General features: G+C 42.1%; 1 protein-coding gene across 2 annotated transcripts in view; it reads left to right on the forward strand.

The window, feature by feature from the left end:
- The window catches only part of LOC138303669 (epidermal differentiation-specific protein-like), a 32,262-nt gene extending 23,499 nt beyond the window's left edge, over positions 1-8,763 (forward strand). The window contains exon 3 of one of the 2 annotated variants that reach the window (XM_069242978.1): positions 4,789-8,763. In XM_069242978.1, the coding sequence (XP_069099079.1) occupies positions 4,832-5,839 (1,008 nt within the window). In that variant the 5' untranslated portion in view covers positions 4,789-4,831 and the 3' untranslated portion in view covers positions 5,840-8,763. The remainder of the gene's footprint in view (positions 1-4,788) is intronic. The other variant, XM_069242979.1, reaches the window with a different exon arrangement.
- Positions 8,764-20,507: the final 11,744 nt, after the last annotated feature.

Consider the following 20,507-nt stretch of genomic DNA (forward strand, 5'->3'; position numbering starts at 1 on the left):
GCACAGATGGCTCATCAGGATATGCAGGCTACACCCGAGCTCCCTTCGTGTCACTGTTTAGAGAGAGGTGCAAACAGCCCAACAGTCAAACTGAACCAGACAGGGAATCCACAAACAGGCAGAGTCACAGAATAGTTTAAGCAAGAACGTGCCCACTTTCTAAAAGTGGCATTTTCAAACACACAGTCTCAAAACTAACTTTACTAAAAGACGTATTTTTAAATTGTGAGCTCAGAGACCCCAAACTCCTCATGTCTATCTGCTCCGAAAAGGAATTTACACTTTAATCATATTTAAAGGCAAACCCCATGTTAACCTATGAGAGAGATAGGCCTTGCAACAGTGAAAAACAAATTTGGCAGTATTTCACTGTCAGGACATATAAAACACATTAGTATATGTCCTAACTTAAACATACACTGAGCCCTGCCCATGGGGATATCTAGGGCCTACCTTAGGGGTGTCTTACATGTAAGAAAAGGGAAGGTTTGGGCCTGGCAAGTGTGTACAATTGCCCAGTTGAATTGGCAGTTGAAAAAACTGCACACACAGACACTGCAGTGGCAGGTCTGAGCTATGTTTACAGGGCCACTAATGTGGGTGGCACAACCAGTGCTGCAGGCCCACTAGTAGAATTTGATTTGCAGGCCCTAGGCACCTCTAGTGCACTGTACTAGGGACTTCCTAGTAACACAAATATGCCAATCAGGGAAATCCAATTACACATACATTTTACAAAGGAGCACTTGCACGTTAGCACTGGATAGCAGTGGGAAGGTGCCCAGAGTAACAAAAACAGCAAAAACAGAGTCCAGTACACATCAAAAACCTGGGAAACAGAGGCAAAAAGTTAAGGGAGACCACGCCAAGGATGAAAAGTCTAACACGGTTGATAGAAGATTTCAAGGGCAAGCCAGTACGGTGACCAGGGGATCAGGAGAATGATATGTCCTCGGATTAGGATTTCAGGAAATGTTAGAAATGGGGTCTCTGGTTGGCAGTCAGTTTGCATTCTGTTCAAGCTGGGACCCTCAAAGTAAGGGAGTTACACTCCTAAGACAATCCCTTGTCATCCCCTTGGTAGCCTGGCACAAGCAGTCAAGCTTATCTCAAAGGTAATGTGTAAAGGATTTGTAACAACACACACAGTAATACAGTGAAAACACTACACAATGGACAGCACACCAGTTTAGAAACAGAAGCAACATTTATCTAAATCATACAAGGCCAAAACGACAAACATTCAACATACACAAATCAAGTTATGACTTTTGAAGTAAAAAGAGTCTTATTCCGTAGAAAATAATGGAAACATTGTTGTTACACAAAGTACCTGGTTTGCATCATAAAATTAAGCCACACCGGCAAGCGTGTGCCGGAAAAGCCAGCAATGTGTTGATTCCTTACTTGTGAGTGAGGCCGTGTGTCGTTTCTTCTCTGGTTAGGTAGGTGATGCGTAGTTTTTCTCTCCCGCAAGAGAGTGATGCATCGATTTCTGGACTGGGCACATCGGCTCGGCGCAGGTTCACATTGATTTTGATGCCCAGTGACGATGCTTGAGAAATACGGTCACACGTGATGGATAACTACACTGTTTGGGGGTTTGCAAAGATTTTAGTAGCTGCAAGCAGGTGTTGTGTCTAAATTTTCTCCACACTGCTTCCTGCACCTGGATTTCAGTCCTTGTTCTACCAGTTCACCTTTCAAGGGCCCAAGGACTGGGTAGGGCACCACTTCATAGGGGAGGAGTCAGCAGAGAGTCCAGATGCTGGCAGAGGAAGTCTTTTATGGCCCTGAGACTTGAAAACAGTAGGCAAGCTCAGTCCAAGTCCTTGGAGACAGTTCACAAGCAGGAATTTACCACAAAGTACAGTCTTTGTCCTCTTTCAGTCAGAAGCAGCAACTGCAGGCAAACCCAGCAAAGCCACAGTAAAGGGGCAGTAATCCTCCTCCAGATCTTCAGATCTTCTCCTTGTCAAAGGTTCCTATTGGTTCTAGAAGTAATCTGAAAATCTTGGGTTTTGGGTCCACTACTTGTACTCCTTTCTGCCTTTGAAGTAGGCAAACTTCAAAGGAAAGTCTCTGTTGTTCACAAGATCCTCCCTTGCCCAGTCCCGGCTTCCGACTCACACCAGGGGGTTGTAGACTGCATTGTGTGAGGGCAAGCACAGCCATTCAGGTGTAAGTGACCACTTCTCCTTCTACTCTAGCCCAGATGGCCCATCAGGATATGCAAGCTACACTCCAGCTCCCTCTGTGTTACTGTCTAGTGGTAATTCACAAATAGCCCAATTGCCAGTTTGACCCAGACAGGGAATACACAAGCAAGCAGAGTCACAGAATGGTGTAAGCAAGAAAATTCCAACTTTCTAAAAGTGGCCTTTTCAAACAGACAATTTAAAAACCAACTTTGCTTAAAGATATATTTTTAAATTGTGATTTCAGGGACCCCAATCTCCACATCTCTATCTGCTCCCAAAGGGAAACAGCACTTAAAAGCTATTTAAAGGCAGCCCCCATGTTAACCTATGAGAGGGATAGGCCTTGCAACAGTGAAATCCAAGTTTGGCAGTAGTTCATTGTTAGGACATGTAAAACACATCAGTACATGTCCCTCCTTTAACATTCACTGTTCCCCGCCATGAGGCTACCTACAGCCTACTTTAGGGGTGCCTTACATATATAAAAAGGGATGGTTTGGGCTTGGCAAGTGTGTTCACTTGCCAGGTCGAATTGGCTGGTTAAAACTGCACACACAGACACTGCAGTGGCAAGTCGGAGCCATGTTTACAGAGCTATTCATGTGGGTGGCACAATCATTGCTGCAGGCCCGCTAGTATCATTTACAGGCCCTGTACACCTCTGGTGCACTTTACTAATAACTTACTAGTAAAACAAATATGCCAATCATGATAAAGATAATTATACATACAATTTACACAGAGAGCACTTGCACTTTAGCACTGGTCGGCAGTGGTAAAGTGCACAGAGTACCAAAACTAGCAAAAACAGAGTTCAGCACACAGTCAAAATATGGGAAGCAGAGACAGAGAAAGACAGGGGAGACTTCGCCAAGGATGCCAGGTCTAACAGCAAGGCTTGTGAACCAGTGGAAGCAAAAGAGTACATAGTTCCAAGCAGAGTGAAACAGGCCTTGATCACAATACAAACAGCCCACTTGTGAAGCTAATGTGCAAATAATTCATTGAGGCCTGTAGATAGAGTTTTACAACAGTAAGGCATGTGGATTCATTCAATTAAGGTCTCAGCCAATCAGAGTGTGGTGCTGCAGCCTATGATCCCGAAACAAACACAGAATGTGCAGGATGAACACAGACCACATCCTTTTATCTCAGGTGAGAGAAAGTGGATGCCTCTTTGAAATCTTCTTTGGTCCAATGATTGCTTCTGGGAAGTAACAGGCTGACCTGCAGTAAAGAAAGCTTTTCTGGCTTCTTATTTCTATTATTTGTTGACTCAAACCAGACAAACTGGACCTGATACATAAGTAATGTAGAGAAGAAGATCAGAGCAATGAGCAACTCATTTACATTCATGGTAGATGAAAGTTCAAAGGAGAAATGGACTCTTACTACCTGAAATAACAAACCACCAACATAGGGCTAAGCATACAAATGGAGTGCCCCAAAGTTTGATACCCGATCCACCAGTCCCACTGTACATGTACATTTAACGCTTTGAATGAAGTGAGACGTTTGCATAATCACTCATAGATTCACCAGGAGGGCCAATAAACATGTTTCCTCTAAAGTTACAGGGAAAAAAGCCATAAGATCATTAAAACATTTGGGTGCTGTGAGACACAGTTGTCTGATAGCGGAAATGTTAGTCTCTCTCTATGTAGAATAACACTTAGGGTGACACATCATCCACAACAGAGGCAAGCACTCTGCTCATGGAACAACATACTAAAATAACTTGTGCGCATGTTAGGGCCCAGGTTGCCAGTCTCCTTAGCAGAAATAAATACCACAGTGGTCAAAAATGACAGATGCCAGACTGTACTGCACCAGTGACCTCTGCCAATACACATCTAAAGGGAAATTAGTGTTTCCCTCAGGTCTGGCATCCCTCCACTTTCTGAAACACAATTTTGGTTGGACTGAACACCAGATAACATTGGGCTAACATACTTGAATCAGGCTTAATTCTTGCTTTGGATAGATTCTCCTCTGCATGTGACCTAGATCCATTATTCTTTTCTGCTAAACAGAGATTGCTTCTATACTTTAAGATTGGAATGGAATATTCGTTCTCATTCCATCTCACAAAGTTTTATTGAGTACCATAAAACTACCTACATCAGTGCTTCAAACTCAGCTTACATTAAATGAGAAAGAAGAAAACATGGAGCAATTTTATTTTTAAGTTGAAACCCTTGTGTTGTATGCATTTTATAAGATGGCATTTCCTGCAGTAGAAATTGCTAATGACTCTTATTTTATTTGTATTATAAGTGACTGATGCAATCTTTCCACACAAACTCTACGTCTTCCAGTGTCTTCCTCATACTATTCCTCATGGGCACCTTCTGATTTATACAGTTAACCCTGAAAACATGCAGTAGCAAACTGATTAATCACTGGTGCCTCTAAATCACCTGGAAACAAAGTTCTCAATCTGAAAAACATTTTGCAAACACAGACAGCAGAATGTATCGTTCTTAGTGATATAAGTTCTTCTTTGTGAGAATAATCAGTGTTGTGAATTTATACAAAATCGTACTTGAAGTTTCCCCACTGAGTGGCTGTTGTTTTTATGTCATAGGTTTAAATAAGGGAACATATTGGAAACGCTGAAGCTTACAACCATGAACACAATCACTGTCTATGAACATGCCTACTTCCAAGGACTCCATAGGACCTTTACTGCAGATGTTCCAAATCTTGTAAATGAAAGCTTCAATGACAGCATCTCCTCAGTGAAGATCACCGGGCAGCCCTGGATCCTGTACGAGCATAAAGACTATCAGGGATGGTGCATTCCCTTGGAGGAGGGAGAATACTCAGGGCTTAGCATGAATGATAAGGTATCTTCTCTTAAGATGATCACTGATGATCTGAGCAATCCACAGATTACAGTCTACGAGCATGCAAATGCAGGGGGTAAGGCCTTAGTGCTGACTCAAGAGACTAATCTAACCTTTGGGGACATGCACGATAATATATCCTCCCACAAAGTTCAGAGAGGAGCATGGGCTCTGTACGAGCATATAAACAGAGGTGGATGGTGCCTTGTAGCCAGGGCTGGTGAACACTTGGCAAATTACAGAAATATTGGTTTCAACGACAAAGTCTCCCATGTGCGCCCTCTGCGCCCAGGGAAGTTCAGTGTCCTTGCCACAATTCTGTGGGACAGGAAAAAGGTAGAGAATGAAAGGAACATTCAGATAGATCAGTATTTTTACACCAACAACACAAGCATTGAGCAGCAGTTCACCGCCACTTCCACCAAAGAGTTTAAAAAATATGTCTCCCATAGCTTTGAATTCAGCAATCAGACGTCAATCAAGGTGGGAACCTCATTTACCTTGAAAGGAGTGGTCAGTATTAACACAGAGGTGTCCAACACATTCATAGTGAAGAAAGGTGAGACTCAGTCTTTAACCACAAGGCAAAAGGCTGAGTTGAGCATTCCAGTGAAGGCCCCACCACGGTCAAAGTTGACTGTCAATTTTATGTGCAAGGAGGTTACAATTTCAGTGCCAGTGGAGCTGAAAATTTTCCAGGGTGGTAAAACTGTGACTGAAACTGGAACATACAGATGTGAGTCTGCTACACAAACCTACACTGATGTTCAGTCTCATTCCATAGTTTAGTCTTAGTGGGATCCACACTTTCTTCTACCTATTGGGCATATCTCAACATTGGTTGACTATTCTTATGGTTGTTGAGATTCTGTTTTCCTTAAAGCTGAGATGCCCAAGAAGTGTCCTTTCATTTATAGCTTCTATTTTCCCATATCTTTTCTTAAAAAATGAATCTTAGACATGAGACAGTTACTCTGTGACCCACATTTTATTTCAAACCATCAAATGTGTTCTTCCTGTAGTGTATGGATGAGTTATAAAGCCAAACTAGAATCTCAAACAAAGCCATTTTTGGACTTGGTACTTGCTATCATTGCTGCATAGTGTTCATATTGTTTCCTCAAAGCAAAGAGCCAGTGCCATACTCCAATGAACCACTGAGTTTCACAGAAGTACCAATGTGTGACTGTACCCTGCATAAGCACAGCCAGTGTGTAATCTGAGCCGGTGGTTTCTGGTACAGGGCACCATCACTTATCTTTGAGGACCGGCACTTATGTTTCAGTCTCAAGCATTTACTGCGAGCTAGAGACACATAGGGGAAAGACGGAGGAAGTGGAAAACAAAAAAGCGTCACAAAGGGAGAAAGCAGAAAGCTGCAACAGTGAGCTGAAGGGGCAGGGAGTGACTTTAAATGGATTAAAGAGGCCCGAGATGACTTTCGGATTAGGCTGCCTCGGTATTCAGTGCTCGCACATTTAAATGCAGCAGCCGTGTGTTTCAGTGGAGAGCTTTGTGCACCGACACGTTTTTATTTACAAATTTAGCGCTGGCCAAAGCTAAAGCTGTACTGTACCCAAAATACTGACGCCCAGCTCTGAGTTAATACGTCTGTGCTAACATCATCATATAATCATATAAACTCAGCCAGGTCCCTGCTTTCTCTCCTTGTGACTGTTTTCTGTCTTTCTCTTCCTCTGACTTTCCCTTTTGTGTGCTTTTCCCTCAGGAAGTGTCCAATGAGGGAAAATAACTGCCAGTTCCCAAAAATGAGTGCCAGTGGGCCCAACAGACGTAGGCTGGCTCGAATTAATCACTGCCCAGTGCTTAATTTGTAAATAAAAATGTGCTGGTGCTGAGTTCTCCTCTTAAACACACAGGTGCTGCAAATAATTGTGCAAACAAAATAGTGAGGCAGCGTAATCCTAAAGCCACCTCAGGCCTCTTCAATACATTTACAGCCACTCCCTTCAGCTCACTCTTGCAGCTTTCTGCTTTCTCTCATTTTGATGCTTTTTCATTTTTCTCTTCCTCCGTCTTTCCCATGTGTCTTTTGCTCACAGTAAATGCTTGAGGCAGAAAAATAAGTGCTGGCCCTCAAAAATAAGTGCTGGTGTCCCAAACCGGAAACCACAAGCACAAATTAAGCACTGCTGCCTACAGGTGTTCGCAGGGCACAAGCCTCATTTATGACAAGTATTGACCCACTGCATTCTGCCAGTTTTTCATAACTGATGAAACAGGTCAGATGTCTAAAATGGTTTATACGTTGAAGAGTTGGCAATGGCTAAGACACTAGACGCAGTTTTGCGTGAAAACGTTTACCGCCGGCTAGCACCATTCCAGAGCACCAGCTAGGCACCATATTTAAGGAATAGCGCAAGCCGGCGCTAAGGGTGGACTAACGTCAAGGAAAATAACATTAAACGGGTGGGAGTGGCGGTATGGGGCAAGGGGGTTTCACCCTAAAAAATGACATTGGGCTGGTTAGAGTAAAAAAAAAAGACTCTAACCAGCCTAGCGTCATTTCTCAACGCAAAACCTACCATACCACATGACTCCTGTCTTAGGAAGGACAGGAGTCATGCCCACCACCCCAGTGGCCAGCACAGGGTACAAGGGTCCCCTGGGCAATGCAATTGCACCCGGTGCCATCTAGGGGGGCCTACTTCAGGGCTCCCAATGGCACTTACAAAAATTGAACACTACTTACCTATACTTACCTGGGATGGGGTCCCCCATCCTCTGCTGTCCCTCTGGTGTGGGTGGGAGGGTGTCCCTAGGGCTGGGGAGTGCGCCTGTGGGCTTATTCCATAGTGTTCCACCATGGAAATAGGCCCACAGGTCCCCTAATGCCTGCCCTGACCAAGGCTTTAAATAATGACGCTTAGCAAGCTTAGCGCCATTATTTATGCCTGCCTCCCTCCCGTGCACCATTTTTGCATGGGAGGATAAATAAGGCGATAGGGCCTTGGAGTCATTTTTTACCCAGGAACGCCTACCTTGCACCTCATTGATGCAAGGTAGTTTCCTTCTAGCAAACAATGACTTTAACTTCAGTATTTTGACGTTAGACTAGTCTAGCATCAAAATATAAATATGGAGTTAGGTTTGCGCTGAATTAGCGTAAAATAAATGACGCTAATTCAGCGCAAACACAGTATAAATCTGGGCCTAGAGCTGCCAATATTTGATTCTGGGGCAATAATGGCCAGACATCGAACACTGAAAAACATTTGCTTCTTTCCAGCATTTATGTTCGTAATTGTAAATACAAAGACACAATGAAGATCACACATTTATGCACAAGGGTCCAACGAGTGAACCAACTAAAGGTGCAGGCTTCAGTTACATCATCATTGTGCTGCAGTATCCATTAATTCCAATATATTTAATTGCAGCTCTCCTGTCAGTACTGAATTTGATATTCCTTATCTGTTTTCCTTCTTCAATGTTTACTTTCGTTATGTATTGCAGCTGCGGCTGGTACATGGAGAGTGTCTATGTTCTCATCTTAAATCTAGCCAATTCACTGATTTCTAAACATCCTACGATTAAGGTAAAGTTAGGAAAGACAACTAATGTAGTAACTTAAAATTAATTTTGGCTCGGTGTTTTACTCCAGTAAGCAAAGTAAGTCACCATTCAGGATTTGGTTTCCTGTACGATTAATTTTGTTATGCCTTATGACTAAATAAACCTCAGATATACACACGTTTGGTGTGTATGTGTCATTTTTCATTCGCATTGGAAGCCTTCACTGCAAACATCACAACACTGATATGTGCTAGAAAGGATGGTTTGAGGAGCACTGAATCTTGCTACCTCACAGTGACTGAAGCATCCAAGAGACAACTGCAGTCTATGAGAAGGTAAAAGATGTGTCCCCAAAACACCTTTCCCACATACGCTGTTATAGTTATATGCTTTCCATTGATCTTATTATTCACCCACCACCACAACAGTCTGGACAAAGATATAACAGGTACCAGCTTTCAAAAGCTTTTGGGGCAATGAAATACTTTCATTTCTCCATGTTTTTTGCTCTTTCTACTTGTGCTGCATTCGGTAGCAACAGTAGAAAGAGCAATTCACCACTGAAGATTGTTTTTGTGCTGGAAGGACTTACTTCCTGCACCAAAACAATCTCTTGCACAACGCAGCCATCCTTGAGCAATGGCGCAAGGGTGGCTGCACTGGCACTAGGCAGCAAATTTAGTGCCGGCACAGGGGGAGACACAGGGATACCCCTTATTTTTGTAAATACTGTGCACCCCTGCATTTCAGAAATGGCGCAGCATGACACTGCCAATTTTGGCACGACCCCGCGCTGCACCAGTTTTGGTATGTTGGAAATGGCCTTTCTGCAGGGTCACCCCCAAACATTTTGCCTTCCTCCTTCTCTTTTTCTGACCTCATTTTTGCTGGCTTTAGGAATGCACACTTTACCACTGCTAATCAGTGCTAAAGGGCATATGCTCTCTCCTTAAAACATGTTGACATTGGCTCATACCCAATTGGCTTATTTAATGTACTTGTAAGTCCCTAGTCAAGTGCACTACAAGTGCCCAGGGCCTGTAAATTAAATGCTACTAGTGGGATGCAGCACTGGTTGTGCCACCCACATAAGTAGCCCCCTAACCATGTCTCAGGCCTGTCATTGCAGGGCCTGTGTGTGCAGTTTCACTGCCACCTCTCTTTGGTGTTTAAAAGTACTTGCTAAGCCGTAATCTCCCCTTTTTCTACATATAAGTTACCCCTAAGGTAGGCCCTAGGTAGCCCATAGGGCAGGGTGCTATGTACGTAAAAGGCAGGACATGGACATATGGGTTTTCTATATGTCCTGGTAGTGTAAAACTTCTAAATTCGTTTTACACTGCTGTGAGGACTGCTCCTTTCATGGGACAGCATTAGGGCTACCCTTATATACTGTTTGAGTGGTAGATCCTGATCTGAAAGGAGTAGCCAGGTCATATTTAGTATGACCAGAATGGTGATACCAAATCCTGTTTAATGGTGAAGCTGGATTTTATGTTACTATTTTAGAAATGCTACTTTTCCAAAGTGAGCATTTCTCTGCACTCACATCCTTCTGTGCCTTCGAATCCATGTCTGGCTAGCTTTAGTTGATAGCTCCCTTATGCATTCACCCAAACACCAAACACAGGATGCTCAGTCACATTTGCATACATCTTCATATTGAATGGGTCTTCCTGGGCTGGGAGTGTGGAGGGCCTGACACTTACATGTCAAAGGACAGTACCCTGCCCTCACACAAAGGAGTGCCACACACCCTAATGGGACCCTGGCAGACACAATGGAACTGAAAGGGGACCTTGTGCACTTCCAAGTCACTCTTTGAAGTCTCCCCCACTTCAAAGGCACATTTGGGTATTTAAGCAGGGTTTTTGACCCTACCAACTCAGACACTTCTGAGGTAGACACTCTACTTCATCAAGACACTTCTGAGGTAGACACTCTACTTCATCAATACACTTCCTGGAGAAGAACCTGAACCAGAACCTGCATTCTGCCAAGAAGAACTGCCTGGCTGCCCAAAGGGCTCACCTGACTGCTTTTCTGAGACGGACCGATGCCTTGCTGTTGCTCTGCTGCCTTGCTAATCTCTGGCTGTGCTGAGAAGTGCTTTCCAAGGGCTTAGATAGAGCTTCCCTACTGGTCCCTGAAGTCTTAGGACCAAAAAGAAATCCTGGTGTGGCAAATATAGACACACCCCCTGCCAGAAATGGCGCACAGCCTGCATCGTGGTGAGAAAATCACGCTTGCCGAACCGGAACGATGCAGCCCAACTTCGCAAGGAGAAGATCGGCACAGTGCCAGCGTTGCGACCGAAAATTCAACGCGCAGCCCACTGGATCGACGCAGAGCGGAGATGGAACGACAGAGCCCGACTTCCTTAAAGGAAATGATGCAGCGCCTGCCGTGCGGTAGAAATTTTCACGCAACGCCCAACGGATCAACGCAGTCCCTGTGACTGCATCCTGCCAGCGCGGGTTTCAACGTATTATCCCCGGGGCATCCGAAAACCCCGCAACCTGAAGAAGATCGAAGACCGAGCACCAGAAATCGACGCAAAGCATTCCCTGCGTAAAAAATAAATGACACATCGCTGTGTGAGGCCCGAGAAATTGACGCACACACACCTGTTTTCCACGCAGTTTCTTGTTGAGATTTTGAACGCAAACCAGGTACTTTGTGCTTGAAAAAAACATTTGTTGCTTTTAAGAGACTACAGACACTTTATATAATTTTTACAGTGATATTTCAACATATACTTATTGCATCTTAATCGTTTTGACCTGTATCTTATCAGACAAATATTATATATTTTTCTAAACACTGTGTGGTGTATTTGTATGGTGTTCTACTGTGTTATTGCATGATTTATTGCACAAATACTTTACACATTGCCTTCTAAGTTAAGCCTGACTGCTCAGTGCCAAGCTACCAGAGGGTGGGCACAGGATAATTTGGATTGTGTGTGATTTACCCTGACTAGAGTGAGGGTCCTTGCTTGGGCAAGGGGCAGCCTGACTGAAAACCAAATACCCCATTTCAAACATGGTAAATATGCCCCTTTGTGTGTCTGCACATTCAAACTCATGCAGATGCGGAAACAATAACAAAACTCACTAAAATACAAAAAGAGATGCACATCTAGATACTCCCACAAACGCATTCTGAGACAGGTAACCAGAAAAATACACACATAGACTAACACTTTGTGACACACACAAATATATAAACAGATATTCTCAAGCCTGCATACTACCCAAATCCACACAAACACATAACATGTCAATGTATACTTATATTCTAACATGTACACAAACATACATACGCACAACAGAACAAAATAAAACGCAAACACAATGACACAAACAGTTGTGAAACTAAGCAGAGTATGGATTGAAATTTGTAAAGAAATCTCTGAAATCCTAGATCCGGAAACTGTGCCAACAGTTACTAATCTATGACACAATTAACTAAACTCTTTCCTTTTCTAGGAACCATCACATGATTTTTTAAAGAAATTAAAAATGGATCTGATTTGTATTGCTTTTTGTTCAGGATGACCTTCATAGTTTAAGACAGTCTTATTGCTTTGTTTCAATAATTGAATCAGTCTGAGAAAGCTGTAGGTCAAGAGAAAAAGGAAATCTTTAGTAAATCAGATACTAACGGGCATCTTTAAAAGGAACAGTCGCATCGGCTCCAATGCACCAGTTTCCTTGCGCTGCCATGCCCCACCTAACCATACCATGGTAGCACTGTTTTTACAATACAACACACCATGGCACTTGTTACCACAACTCTGCCAACATTTGTGTCGCAGTTGTAATGCTTTGCTGGACTAGCACCAAAAATTGTTCCATTTGGTCCAGCAAAACTCAGGGAGGCCCTTAGGATATAGCACTAGTGTCAGTTTAACACCTGCATTGGGCAGGTGTTTATGAAAGATGCTAGAATGGCACAGTAAAATCTTATACATTTTTGTGGCCTCCCTGCAGGGTAGCCCCCCGGCATACATAATACCTGGAGCAGGTATAATGTGGTGCAAGGGTTTACAAAGTGGTGCAATGCTAGCATTGTGTCACTTTGTAAATATTGCGTAGGGTAGGGGGCTGTTTAGCACTGCTGTATCGTAAAAAACAAATGATGCCACAGCAGCGCTAAGGAGTGCAAGGGGGTTGTAATTATGCATCTTAGGGCCAGATGTAGCAAACGTTTTGCGACTCGCAAACGGCAAAATTTGCCGTTTGCGACTCGCAAAACGCGTATCCCAATGCAGAAATGCATTTTGCGAGTCGTTACCGACTCGCAAAATGCATTTCAGACTCGCAAATAGGAAGGGGTGTTCCCTTCCTATTTGCGAGTCGCATTGGGATGCAATACCATTTGCGACCGCATATGCGGTCGCAAATGGCATCGCAGTTACCATCCACTTCAAGTGGATGGTAACCCAATCGCAAATTGGAAGGGGTCCCCATGGGACCCCTTCCAGTTTGTGACTGGAGCACAAAATATTTTTTCAGGGCAGGGAGTGGTCCAAGGGACCACTCTCTGCCCTGAAAAAAAACCGAAACTAAAGGTTTCGTTTTTTTTTTAAGTGCAGCTCGTTTTCCCTTAGGGAAAACGGGCTACACTTCAAAAAAAAAAAACTGCTTTATTTAAATGCAGGTCGCTAACATGGAGGTCTGCTGACGTCAGCAGGCCTCCATGTTAGTGAGTGCCTATACTCGCAATGGGGCCGCAATTTGCGACCCACCTCATGAATATTCATGAGGTGGGTCATTGCGACCCCATTGCGAGTTGCAGTCGGTGTCTGAGACACCGTACTGCATAGCAATTTGCGACTTGCAAATTGCGAGTCGCAGGGACTCGCAATTTGCAAGTCGCAAATTGCTTTTTTCCTACATCTGGCCCTTAGTCCCTAGAGTAGGAGAAAATTTAGGCAAACAAGAACAAACGGTCTGATGTAAACATGAGAAAGTGGCTCTGATGAGCCTGGATTTCCCACATCCTTATGACAATGTTAAGACAGACTTCAGCCATGAACAAATTCTTATGGCTGTCTGAGGTCAGAAGAAAAACAGCTGGTACCAGACCTGATAGCCTTATAACTGTCTTAAACCCTAAAACTCTCTTACAGTTGAAGTAAACTGCAAAATGCACATAAGTGGAAATTCCCAAATCTTCTTCCAAAAAGGAACAGCTGAAGAAGCTGATTGCATATATAATCACAGAGAGCACCAGCCATGTTACAAAGGTGATAGAAGGCATACACATTTACCCTTCAAACATGTGTCAATTCATGTGTATATTACATGCAATTAATATCAGGGGTGAGCAGAGGAAAAAAGCTGAAATATGTCTTAATTGTATTTTGCTTCAACTGTTATTTAACCAGAAGCATAATTTAACACTATAATTTACTTTGAACAAAGAAAACGTTCACAATTACATTAAATTGAGGGTACGTACAATAGGTAAAAATCAAGTGTAATTACCAATGTTTTAAAAAAATTGATACATTATTTCACACTCAAAATTTCACATGCTAAAATGATCAACAAAGTTATTCAAGTTCTTTATCTTTACATATTATCTACAGAATAATGAAGACTACAGTAATATCATCACAGCTATTTACTGTGTCAACATAATAGAGTGACTCTTTTTACATTGCTGACCTGTCTCCAAGCCTCAAGGTTTTATAATGTATTTTTCTACTGCAGATATAAATTCATTATTTCATTGAATATGCAGAGACTGGTATGTACATGTTTCTTTAATGGTATGTAGTTCAGTAGCAGTGACAGAAATATTACCTCACAAATATGGCGATTTCATAAAGGAAATGCATCAAACATAATCCATTGCACTACCAGGGCCTTATTTAGAAGACTCTCCTATGGGTAACTTTTAGCTTTCTGTTGTTGAGGATTTACTGTGGACAGTACCCATAATTACAGAATGCTTTGTGTTGGCTCGCTCTTCAACATTTGTTGACCTTCTTGTCAATCTCAGTACCTTGCTTTTCATTCAAACATATCAGAGCTGTTAGCATTTAAAAGGCCACTGGAACAAATTGGGCTGTATGTAAGTCAAAAAGGGCAAGAGCAGTAGGCACACCAGGATGCTCACTTAGTAAATCCATACAGGAAAATCCATTCAGGACAAGATTACAGGTACATGTCATGAAGGTTTATTTAAAATTAAGAATTATTTAAGGCAACAAACAAAGGTTTAGTCAAGCAAACACATCAGTGAGGAGATAACATAAGGTTACCCACCTCCAAACTATTCAAAGTATAAGATCAATGAGCACTCTGACAGCGGGTCTGCCTCTAAGGACAAAAGGTAAATCATTGGCACACATTCTAAAAAGAATGCTAATTATAGGTGTTCAACAGCAGAGAATTAAGGCATTAAGCATGGTATAGAGTGGCACCATGGGTTGTACTAATATTCTTGTAATAATTAAAGCTAATCATCATTCAGATGTACATAAACAAATACTCACTGTAGAAACCCTCCCACAATTAATACTCAAGTAGGACCTTTAAACTACATACAATTGGGAATGACATTGCATTGCTAATCAACAACTACTTGAAAATGTGAATAAGGCACAGTCCTACTTGCAAAGAGGTCAACCTTGAATATTGAATATTGTTGATAAGAATCAGGCTTTTCTTTGCCTTCGTACACTAACTGAAACACAGACCTAATTTATTAGATATAATTTCCCTCCAACAGTCACCTCCTTCAGATGATGTAAGTCATCATGAACCATATTAGACTACAAAACTTCATCCATAAAACTTTGCTTCTTCATTCACATTCCTTCCAAGGTCTTCAACTCGTCAAAAATGTACAACCTAATATCGTCGAATTCAATTCCATCTCTCTTTTCTTTGATGTTCATCTTCCATTTCTTGCCCCCGCAATTTATCCCATTTCTAAAACTTAAACATAAGCTATACACATAAAATTAGTAATGGTTGGGGTTCATTCCCTACGCATCATTCCTCCACTCAGTTCATCAAACCATTCAGTAACCTTTGAAATTCCATTTCTAATCTCACTGAACCCTGAATCAACAGTTTCCAATACACTAATTTCTTCAAAAGTCCTTGTCTCACTTGAAATGTTACTTATAATAATATTATATTGATTAATCACTTTGCTAATATCTGGCACTAACACTACTGGACCATCAAAATACCACAAATGCCACCTTCCCTTGCAAGCAAAATATCCAGAGCCATTATATTTTGAATCAATATCACACGAATAACAATCATATCTTCATTAATTTTGGTTAATGTGCCTGCATTAATAGCAGCAAGTCAATCTACCATAGCCAACAACCTTCTAATTTTCACATCATTCAAAGAAACACCAATAGGAGGAATCAACACACCAAAAATGTCCATTAACACTTATCCAAAACCATGCTTCACTCTTCTAAGTCAAATTTCATTCATTTCATTTACATGATACACTACAGAAACAAATTAAATTAAGTAGCAGTTACCCACTCAGTTGTGTGACAGATTAAAATAAGCTGCCTTTTCACAAAACCTAATAAATTCCTATGTATATATGTTAATTCCCCTTTAAATATTCAGCATCAAACATAAAATTAAAACTTCATTCACATGTCCAGTCATTTCAGACTTTTGTGGATTTTTTTATTCATATGCCTCAAACACACACCTCCTATGTTCTCCATTTCAATTGTATGTTTAAGATCTATCTAAGAATTTCAAAATCTCTTTTCAGTTTATTCTTGCAACTCAATCACTTTCACTTCATTCAAATTTCTACTAATTTTCACTCTTCTCACACTTGGGGGCATATTTATACATGTCTTTCATCAAATTTGCGTCATTTTTTGTTTTACGCAAATTCGATGCAAAACTAACTCCATATTAATACTTTGGCGCTAGACCCGTCTAACACCAAATTTATGGAGTTAAAGTTGTTTTTTGGACGTGGAAACCTACTTTGCGTCAATGAGATTCAAAGTAGGTGTTCCCATGCAAAAAACTACTCTATGGTCTTAGTGCCATATTTATCCCCCCATGCTAAAATCACGCATTGGATGGAGGAAGGGTCACAAAATGGTACAAAGCTCGGTTTGCACCATTTTTTATCACCTGGGTCAGGACAGGCGTTAGGGGACCTGTGGGCCTATTTCCATGATGGAACACCATGGAATAAGCCCACAGGTGTCCTCCCCAGGCCCCAGGGACACCCCCACCCACAGCAGAGGGACAGCAGAGGATGGGGGACCCCATCCCAGGTAAGTATAGGTAATTCCAGGTAAGTATTTATTTTTTAAGTGCTATCTGGGGCCCTGAAATGGGCCCCCCTACATAGCACTGGGTGCCATGGCCATGCCCAGGGGACCCTGGTCCCCTGTGCTGGCCATTGGGGTGGTGGCCATGACTCCTGTCTTTTCTAAGACAGGAGCCACATGGTATGGATGGTTTTGCATCAGAAAATGACTCTAGGCAGGTTAGAGTCATTTTTTTTTACTCTAACCTGTCTAGCGTCATTTTTTGGTGCAAAACCCCCCTCTTCCATACCGCCAGGCCCACCCAACTAACATCTTTTTTTTGCGCTAGCCTTACCTTCGTACTAGCTTGCACCATTGCCTAAATATGGTGCCCAGCTGGTGCACAGAAATGGTGCAAGCTGGTGCTAAACGTTTTGGTGCAAAATTGCGTTAGTGCAGTTTTGAACACCTAATTCCAATAAAACTAGCTTTTTTAAAGGTGTACTCGCTCTGTAAAGTCTGGTATGACTTGAGTATCACACTCTCCATCAAATTACTGATGGTAGAAATGATTTTCTCATCCAACCTCTGGAATACCTCTAGTGCTGCCACCTCAGGCCATGCGGATCCCACCCACAGTGATGTCTGCCCTTTTAGCTTCCTTCCCCATCTCATATGTTTGTTTCAGAGTGTTTTTCCTCTCCTGGAGGCCTACTTTCATTGCTGTGGGAAATGGCAATCATGCCCTTCCTCCAGATGTTAAATAGTGTTATGGAGCACCCATTTCTTGGACCGATAGTCAGGGTAGCTCATATCCATTCTTTCATTTCTTTGGCATCTCTTTTAATGCAAATTAACATTCTTTTTAACCTCCAATTTCTCAGGCTTCTCATATGTATCACACAAATCATACTAAATTCATTCTCGTTATCTGATGTTATACTTTCAAAATTATTAATTATTATTATTGATAACACAATTAACAATTTCTCCAAAATAAACTTTGAGTCTAAAAATGGCAATACCTGGTGCATGTGAAAGAATGCTAGGTCCTGTTTCATTTTCATGTGGACTCGACCCTCAAGTTACGCTCTCCTGCTCTTGCAGTCATCATCATAAAGTGGTGACCTTGATTTTAACAAGTTGTCTAAAAATCCATCTCCTCTTCAGGGTCAATACACAGATTAAGCAGATGTGGAAGAGACAATAACAAAGCACACCCCAGTATTCAGCTGCACAAAATACAACTGCAACTCGTGCTGCCATTGTTCATTCATCCAATTGGGGAAAGGCACTCTGTAGGCAATAGTTTGTAATAAGCAAATTAAATGTCCTAGTAATAAATTAGTATCTCTATTTATACTTCATTACATCAACCATCACACAAATCACTATTGGATGAATAATCTTCTCCAGAATCACTTTCTATTTAGTTCTCACTTTTGTTTTCTTCTTTGTCATTCTTTATTTTCTTGTTGTCTGTTTCTTTAACTATTACAGGGAACACCCTATATCATGTCTACTCAGGCTTTTTTTTTCAGACACCAACTGGCATCAAACTAAAGGCGTACTGTGTTTCTAATATGTCCTTTAATCATTTTCTTCTGCTCGATTTCATTTGTTGTAAAATCCCACTCATTCAAAGTTTGTGGAGGTATAGGCTGTGTCTTTACCTCATACATAGCACACCTACAATACTTAATCTATCTTACCTTTAAAGTGCAGTTCAAATGTAATTGCAAGTTTTTTGTTATGATCAGTGGTAGCCTTATTGCAGTCTTGTAACCATAAGAAAGTATGAAGTCATTATTTCTTTTCGCTATTTCTTTAGGGTTTTTTAGTGTTTGTCTCTGCTTTTTATTTTTTCCAGGAAACCTGGGCACTGTCAGGCATCACAATAAAAGCATATGTGAACTATTTTGATCCAACACTTAAACATTAAAATAACAAGCTAAAGGATGGCGTATTGACCTGAATTTCAACTGCTCTAAATGTCATTGTCAAAACCTTTTAATCCTTCAGTCTCAACATGCATTATATTGGGCATGAAGGTGATGGAGCAGCACTCAAGCTTAGGAAACCTTCTGAAAGAGATGCTGTGATGCGATTACTTGAGGGTGAGGCATTGGAAACCAGGGTTACAGTAGCATAGTATAATAGACATATCTTACTGATGTGTGGGGGCTTCAAAGCTAACTCTGTGCAAGGAATAGTGGAGAGAGAAAGAGATTACTGAATGAGATAAAAAAATATCAAATGTTCCTTTCCTCTTAGGGCATGAATTCCCCTTCGTTGAATATTTCCTAACTAATTAATAAAAAGGGAATATGTCTGAATAAATCAAGTGCACATTTATTGTTCTCATGTTTTTTGCAATATTTAATCATTGCAGTTGATCATCTTTATTTGAAAAGTCATAGGCCCTCATTATGACATCGGCGGTCTTTCCCTAAGACTGTTGATGCCACAGGTGCCAGAAGACAGCCAGTGCTGGCGGTCTTCAGCCCACCATATCATGTGTAATGCTGGCGGTGGAAGTGCCCCTTCCTATTCCCCAGATGGACAAGGTAAGTTGGCGTCTGACAGGAGAGGGAGGTGGGGGGTGGTGTGTGTGCATGTGTGAGTGTGTGGTGTCTGTGTGTGTGTGCATGAATGTGCATATGCATAGTTGTATGCAAGTGTGAGTGTTGTGGTGCATGCGTGTATGAATGCTGAAGTGAATGTGAGTATGGATGCATGTGTGTGTGAATTTGAGTATGAATGTTGAAGTGAATGCAAGTATGTAAGTGTAGGTGAATGAGTGTATGAGTGGTGCATGTGGGTGTCTGTGTGCAGGTGCATGTATGCTGGGGTGATTTGAGTGCATGTGTGTGTGTCTGTGTGCATGTATGGCTGTGGGGGTGTTGTGTGGTGGGTGCATGTCTGCGTGTGGATGAATTGGTATTGTGAGTGTGTGAGTGTCTGCAGGTGTGTGCATGAATGGAAGCGTGGGGAGTGTGTGAATGTATGTGGGGGTAAGTAAAGGGATCGGGTGGGGGTTAGTGTTTGGATCAGGGGGTGGGAGGTCCTCCTACATGTTGGGGGTGGAGGGGTGTGGGGGAGTCATCTACTGCCGACAGGAATGGAAATTCGTGTCGCCAGTAGCCTTTCCGCCAGAGATTTTGTGGCGGAAAGGGCAATCATATTGTCAGAGATGCTAATCTCTGGCCTGGTAGTAAAACCGCCCTGGCAGTACAGGTGGTGACCTGGCTGTGTTGCAGCCAGTTCACCACCATGGTCATAATACAGTGGTCCGCACCACCACCTTTACCCTGACGGTCAGAAGACCACCAGGGTCGTAATGAACACCATAATTTCTAGAACATGGGTACTTGCAAACATTTTCCCGGAGCCAATAAGTTTGGTCTGTGATGTGACTGAGGGCCGCATTGATGCTAATGGAGTGGTGGTAGAGTGGGGAGTTGGTGGGTGAAGGGGAAGCAAAGCATATACTTCTGGTGGCTAAACTGCACAATGTGAAACCAGAATTCCTGGGATTAATCCCGGCTTCCTCATTTTATCAAATTGTGTGATCCTAGGCAATTGTTTTATTTCACTTCTCATAATTTTTCTTCATTGTCACAAATAAGAGGACTTCATAATAAA

The sequence above is a fragment of the Pleurodeles waltl genome, chromosome 7 (genome assembly GCF_031143425.1).
Source record: "Pleurodeles waltl isolate 20211129_DDA chromosome 7, aPleWal1.hap1.20221129, whole genome shotgun sequence".
Taxonomy (NCBI): domain Eukaryota; kingdom Metazoa; phylum Chordata; class Amphibia; order Caudata; family Salamandridae; genus Pleurodeles; species Pleurodeles waltl.